We start from the raw sequence: 7,251 nt of genomic DNA on the forward strand, positions 1-7,251 counted from the left end.
AGGGGTCACCACCCAGGCTCCAGAGTTCCTCATCTGCAGCCCCACCCTATTCTCCTGCACACTCCAAATGCAATCAGTTATCAGTTTAGTAAGTGCTGCCTCCCTTTGTGTCTAGGATCTGTTGCATTCCTCCCCTCCTGTTGTACCACCCACAGTTCTCCTAGTCTACCATGGCCTCCCTCCCTCCCTGACCCACCTGCCGCTACCCATGGGACCTCCCAGTTGATCTCAAACATTTGCCTTTACAGTCTCATTGTTAAAAAGGGCTTTATTCCAGGCGTATTCACCCACTGCTGTAGGAATCACTGCTCTGTGCCTTCATCTTAGTAGTTATGAACTATCATGCAAATAGCGTGCACCCTTTTCCTATCTTTTCTGCCTGTTCAAATTCTCCTCCCCAAAGCTACCCTATTTTCTTTCCTCTGCAATATCACAGTACTTTGCATATATTTCATTTTTTCTTATATAATGATATATAGCATATGCCCTGAGAATCAGATTGACATGGTCAAAGGGTATCTGTGTCATTTATTACCAGTGTCACTCTGGGCAAATGACCTCACCAAATTTTGGTCTTTTCCCTCTTCATCTGTGCATCACTACTTTGTTATACTGTGTAACATTAGTTCTGGGTGGTAGGATTAGGCTTGCAGTTCTTTTAACCCAGAGTGTTGATAGCTAGAGAATTGTAATTGGTTACAAAACTGCAGTGGTGGTCCAGGCCTTATAGAAAATCTAGGATAATGATTAAAAGCCTCTGGAGTGTGACCTTGGGTTCCAATATTGTCTCTGCTATTTCCTGGCTGTGTGTTCTTAGACAAGTTACTCAACTTCTCTGAGTCTGTTTACTCATTTTTATTATGAGGATAATAATAATTATTATACCTTGTAGAGTTCCTTTTCTTTTTTTTTTTTTTTTTTTTTTCAATCACCACTATACTAACGAGGACCCCTTGAGTTTTAACGGGAATTAAACAAGTCAAGACTAAAACATTTGTCCAACGCAAGACATGTAGTGATTCCCAACACTAATTGACTACATGCACTCTTTAGGAAATAGCCACCTGTGCAGAACAATGTGTGGATACTTATTTGCAAGCCTGATTTTCATACTTCTGTTTTTTTTGGACTCCTTAAAAGATGTTGGTTCTATGGTGTCTAACTAGCTCTACCATGACCTTGTCTTCTATTTTTATTTGAAACTGACTTTACTTTGTTCCCTGAAGGTTCCTAGAAGTTATGGCTAGTGCGCTGACTGGTTGTCTTCACCACATCTCTTCTGAAAACCTATTGAATGCTGTGCTTTCATTTTGCTTGATGAATTATTTCCCCCTGGCCCCTGTTAATCAGCTTCTCCAAAAGGACATCATCAGTGAGCTGCTGACATCAGGTGGGATATCAGTGCACAATGGTGACCGAAATAGGCACTACCAGTAGCTACCTTGTGATTCTGAATGTGGTCTTAGTCAAAGCAGAGCAGGTGTTACTGAGGAAAGGACTGATAGAATGGTGAAGTCAAAGGTCAGTGCTTCAAACCAGCAAACCTCTGGAGCCTTCTTAAATGACAAATCCTACATATGAAAGGAAAGAACAAAGAATGTATCATCATTATTCCTTTTATTTACACTCTATACAGAGGCTAAATGTTCATGTGTTTATGCCTTGATCAGAGCTGTTTGCATTTCCTAATCCTTGCGTGTTACATTTGAAGCCAACTTAAGTCAACTTTTGCAGTTGTAAACACTTGGTCACACATGGCCTGTAATGAGGGCACAGCCTGTTAGGTCAAGAAACCAAATAGCTACCAAATTCGTGAATTTATTTAATCTTAGAACCAAATTAATTGTTGACTTTTAGTCTTCTATATCAAAACAAGGAAAAGCAATATCCAGGTAGATGTACAAAATTTGATGATGTGTATAAGAATAGAGTAGTTAGCATTCTTATAAAAATATTGTTATAAAATCCCAAAATTGAGTTGTGACAAAGGAATACCATGTGCTGATATTTCAGGCAGTGTAATGTTGGGGACAGAGCCTTGAACCCAGAAGACCTGGATTCTAGTCCCAACTTTGTCTTTAATTAGTCATGAAACTTTTTTAACATTCCTGGTCATTTCCTTATCTACAAAATGAGTTTATACTAAATCCCCTCTAAAGATATTTTAAACCTTAAAACATTGTCAAGTACAGGGCATTGATCTAGATACTAGGGAAACTAGGGAGACACAGAGCGATTCCTCATGATAAGAAAGAGATGATTAGAAATATAGATGCATTAATGCAATTGTTAAAATGTGGCATTAATATTTTTTCCTAGTGGTATATTTTCTACCTTTTTCCTTTAGGTGACATGGAGAGGAATGCTCACAAGCTTTGTATTTTGAATACTTGTCTAAAACTTGATGATACTCCTTATCACAAGGCCATAGACATACCACTGCCACAGTTGCCACCAGCACCATCATATCCAAATGCAAAGGTTGCAGAGGCACTCAGTAGCCTTTTGGGAGGTGAAGGTTACTTCTCGAAAAATGTGCAGTTGCCACATAATTATCATGTTGGTATGTGACTTTATATGATTTCCCTTTGTTTTATTTCTTTTCCTTTTTTTCTGACGAAGGATTAGGAATCTACCGTGGCAGTTTAGTATAGTGTAGCATTGTGTTTGTAGCTGGACTTCCTGAGTTTGGATTCTTGCTCTATGACTTACTAGTGCTGGGACTTCAGCCATTTACCAACCTCGCTTTTTTATATGTAAAGTGGTGAGAATAATAGTACCTACCTCATAGGGTTCTTGTGACCAGCAAATGAAATTATACATGTAAAATCCCTAGACTAGTGTCTGGCACATGGTAAGCTCTCAATATATTTTAACTACTGCCATTATCATTATAATTAGTAGTAGTAGACATATTGAAACGGAAAATCATTTTGTGCAATCTTTGAAAAATTAATATTCTTTTTCTTTTAGATTTTGAAGTCAGAATGGATACTAACAGGAGTCAAGTGCTTCCATTTTCTGACATGGATGTAACTTCTACTACAGATATTCAGAGGTTGCTTACATATACTTATTTCTGGGATTACCTTAATTCTAAAAGACTTCATATTAAATAGCAGTAATAATACTAAGACCTTATGTTTGTGTGGAGCTTGCAACTTACCAAGCGACTTCTCACCCGTGTATCTCCTCGTTAGGTTTAAATGTGGGCATTATGTTTGAATAAAGTGGACTGTAATTGGGCCATTTAATGAAATAGACATTTTTTAAAAATTAGGTTTTGAAGCTAATAGCTCACTAAAATATTGTTAATGTAATTAAAACTATTAGGGCAGTGTAAACTGTTGACAAGATAATATAGTAATGATCATAAAGACTTGAGGCTTCTATAAAAATCAAATACCCAATAAATATTTTGCTCTACCAGCAAACCTTTTCAAAGATAGAGAAACCTTTGTTTTCTTGTAAGCTGTGTTGTGTATGGGTCAGAGCACATTGAAGCTAATCATATGTTGTTTCCTTGGCTCACACATTACAAATAGGGTGTCTGTGGGAAAAATACAGGGCTACACTGAGAGGCTGTCCTGCCTCTTCAGCAGAAGCATTAAGATTGTGTAGTCATTGCACATACCCCTGCGTTCAGTGAGCCTTTGTGGAAAGGCTCTTTTAGGCCCTGTGGGGCACACAAAGATGAGTCCGACATGAATCCTGACCCCAAGGAACTTATGTTCCCTGTTACTCTATTAGACATGCATGTAATTACGATAAAGAGAGGTATAGAAAAAAATCTGAAGCGAGTCAAACTCTCATCTGTCCATTGCTGTCCATTCACATACAGCTCTGTGACTTTTAACCCCTTTCTGAGTCCATCTAGCTTATTCCTTGGCTATCTTTTTCAACTGCTATTTTCCCTGTCCATGTAACCAGTCTTCCCTCAAAAAATGCTTTCTCTCTGACCCCATTCAAAGATCCTTTTTCTTTTTCAGTATTCTACTGTTCTGGCATAATAAAATAACATGGTTCTCAGCATAAAATGCTGAGTAGTGAGGAAAGTGAGCATTATTTTGAAGATAACAAATTTCTCTTATAACAGCCAGGGTATAGGACAGGCACTAACAATATAAATGTCTTTTTTTTTTTTCTCCCAATGAACTTAATATTTCCAAAAGGCAAGGAATAATAAAAAAACTAATCACACCTCTACCTTTTTTTGTTACATTTACAGATTTTATCTTTCTCACAGTCTTGCCTTTCTCTTAGGGTTTTCTTCTTTATGTTTGATCTCTCAGTTCTGGTTTTTAAATACTGCTCCCTCTGGGAGATGATATGTACAGGAAGATCTTTACCATTTGGTGTTATGTACACCAATATTTCTACTGGTAGAATAAATAATTATATTTGGATCAGGGATCAGCACTGCACAGCGAACCCTTAAAATGGGTGCTTTCTTTTCTTATCAAAAATGTAGCCATCTTTAAAGGTGGCTGGAGGATAACTGTGTAAAGCATTATTATAAGCTTTTGGTTTATAAAGTAGCCTTTGTATACTGGACTATATCTGCAGAAGCCAAGTAACAGAAAGAAGTGAAGGACTAAGACAGTCGGGAGTGGTGAGGACTGTGGCCAGTAAGGGCTCAACTTTGAAATCTCCAAGGAGCAGGAATGCAGCAGGATTGTAAATGGTAATCTCAATAACTGTTGCATTGTTTATTTTTGTTTTCAGAGTAGCTGTGCTGTGTGTTTCTAGATCTACGTATTGTTTGGACTCAAGCCACCCCAGAGGATTTCTTGCTATGAAAGTGCGGCATTTGAATGTAATGGGTTTTCATGTGATTTTGGTAAGAAAAAAATGCAAATGAAATATTCTTCAATTATTGATATATGTTTTAACAGCTGCCAGGAAGAAGAAGAATGTGAATAATATATTTTCTTATTTAAATTGAGACACATGAAACCATATTCAGTTTCTAGGTTGTCTTGAACATGGGAAGAAAAGATGTTAAAACTTTCTTTTCATTGGCTAGTGTGTTCGTTACCAGAGAAAGCTGGATGGTTGCAAGAGGATGGCTCTTCCTCTTCCCTCTTGTGCTTCACTTTGATTCCGAGCACCACAGCTTTTCTTGAACAACCTTTTCAGGTGTCTCTGTATGTAGCAAGAACCTTACAAATAAATTCACATTTATGTTAATGTTGGGCTCTATTTAAATGCCACTCTTATGGTCTTGCACATAATGGGAAATGTAGACATTTGAATCTTCCATTATGGTACTTTAGTATCCAGAAATGGTTTATGTGTGGATTGCTGAGAATAAGATGGCTCTTTTCTTTTAATGGGCTACCATTTAAGGCTTTGTTTTTCATATTGTTGATTATATATGTTCTAAGGAAGATTTTCCCGAGAAAGTAATTTCTGCACCATTTAGAGGACCTTTAAAGTTTTTATAGTTTTCATTGTTAGAGCTTTCTTCAACCCTAGCATGTAGTGTTATTTGGCCTTTAAAATATGAGTAATTATAAGGTAACATTTGCTTATAAAAGCAGTTGAGTTGATGCTACTTTAATATGTTTGGATATCTAAACTAGCTTTTATTTTATGTTATCTTCTCACAACTGATTTCTTTTTCTTTTTTGATAAGGTCAATAACTGGGAGATGGAAAAACTAGAGATGGAAAATGCAGTCACATTTTTGAAGACTAAAATCTATTCAGTTGAAGCCCTTCCTACTGCTAATGTAAATTTACAAAGCACATATTAAAGTAAAAAGCAACCTTTTCATATGAGGAGACATGCATTTGTAAAAATAACTTTAATAAAGACTATAATTCATTTGTCAGTGGAATTAACCTGACTGCTCACTATAAAAAAAATGTTACTTCAGTTTACTGTTAAAATCAGTCTTAAGAATGGAAGAAATATTGTTATTGGCATTTTAGAATATGCTGAGAAAATTCCAGAAGGATCATTTTCCAAGCATTCCTATTCCCTCTAGTGCTCAGATATTTGACAGATTCGTGAGCTGTAGGTTTCATTTTTTCTCATTAGTTTTGATGCATTAAACACTGGTTTCTTAGTTGTGATAGGTCACAGACAAGTTGGTGTGTGCAGTCCTTGTGTTTGGAATCTGTATATTTACACTTCTGCTATATAATCTGTTCTAAGTCTTGGAGTTATTCTTCCAAGTCATTTTCAAGCATTAGTCAGATAGCAGTTGGACCAGGTTCTTAAATTGTAGAGTGTAAGACTTAGTGAGGTAGCATGTTACAAATGGGTGAGGATGGCATTTGCATTTGTAGCAAGCATTGCAGGTGGAGGTGTTTCATGGGCCATAATAACACAAACGCAGGTGGGATAATACATATGTGGCAAAGAGTCCAAACTTATTAAAACTGATAGGCTGTAAATTACTAACACCATAACTCTTGCCATTGTTGAGGTCGTTTTTTGCTCTTACTTTCTCCCCCTTTACCTCTCCCACCATTTCATAAAGTCCTTTAAGTTAAATATATAGCTGAACTGTGTTGTGAATCAGACTTGAGGACTGTTTTTCAATCCTGTTTGTTCATTCTTTTGGTCAAGTATTTGTTCACATTCAAATATTTTGTTCAGTATACCTATCTACCTAGTATTTGACTTGCTTGTGGAATTTACAGCACAGCTTCCATGTAAGCTGGTATTATTCTATCCCCAAGTACAGAGACATGCAATTACTGGACATCTTACTATGTGCCAGGCACTGCTGTGTATTTATATGTATTCTCTCTTTTCATTATCTTAACAACCCTTTGAGGTGTAGCTGCTATTATGGTTCTTTCTGGGCCTTCATTTCCTCATGGCTTCATATGAGGATAAGTTATGTGCCCAATGCTACACAGACAGTTGGGCAGGGCTAGAGTTTGAATGTGAGCCGACGGGGGCTTATAAGAAAAGTAGTGGAAGATCCCCAGGCTGGCAATAAAAAAGCTGCAGCAGTATGACAACAGCTGTCAGGTTTTATCAACTTGTTCAGCCTGCATTTAGAAAAGGTTAGAGCTGAACAGAAATTTAGTGATCATTTAATGCATCTCCCTCATTTATGAATGAAGAAGTTAAGGCTCAAAGAATTTAATTTTTCTGAAGTCTCATCCATACCATTGATTTCCACATCAGTTCGTCCTCTTGCTCTTCAGCTTGTGTCCCAGGAGATCTGGATTCTGGTTCCAGATTGGACATCATCTAGTTTTGTGTACTTGGCCAAGTTATTTAACCTTA

General features: G+C 37.0%; 1 protein-coding gene across 2 annotated transcripts in view; it reads left to right on the top strand.

Annotated features, from left to right (window-relative positions):
- Nucleotides 1–5,836, top strand: part of FASTKD2 (FAST kinase domains 2) — a 29,678-nt gene extending 23,842 nt beyond the window's left edge. Inside the window, exons 8-12 of one of the 2 annotated variants that reach the window (XM_063094741.1) lie at nucleotides 1,227–1,390; nucleotides 2,348–2,563; nucleotides 2,974–3,058; nucleotides 4,726–4,840; nucleotides 5,639–5,836. In XM_063094741.1, coding sequence (XP_062950811.1) covers nucleotides 1,227–1,390; nucleotides 2,348–2,563; nucleotides 2,974–3,058; nucleotides 4,726–4,840; nucleotides 5,639–5,758 — 700 coding nt within the window. In that variant the 3' untranslated portion in view covers nucleotides 5,759–5,836. The remainder of the gene's footprint in view (nucleotides 1–1,226; nucleotides 1,391–2,347; nucleotides 2,564–2,973; nucleotides 3,059–4,725; nucleotides 4,841–5,638) is intronic. The other variant, XM_063094746.1, reaches the window with a different exon arrangement.
- Nucleotides 5,837–7,251: the final 1,415 nt, after the last annotated feature.

This window comes from Cynocephalus volans, chromosome 1, assembly GCF_027409185.1.
Source record: "Cynocephalus volans isolate mCynVol1 chromosome 1, mCynVol1.pri, whole genome shotgun sequence".
Taxonomy (NCBI): domain Eukaryota; kingdom Metazoa; phylum Chordata; class Mammalia; order Dermoptera; family Cynocephalidae; genus Cynocephalus; species Cynocephalus volans.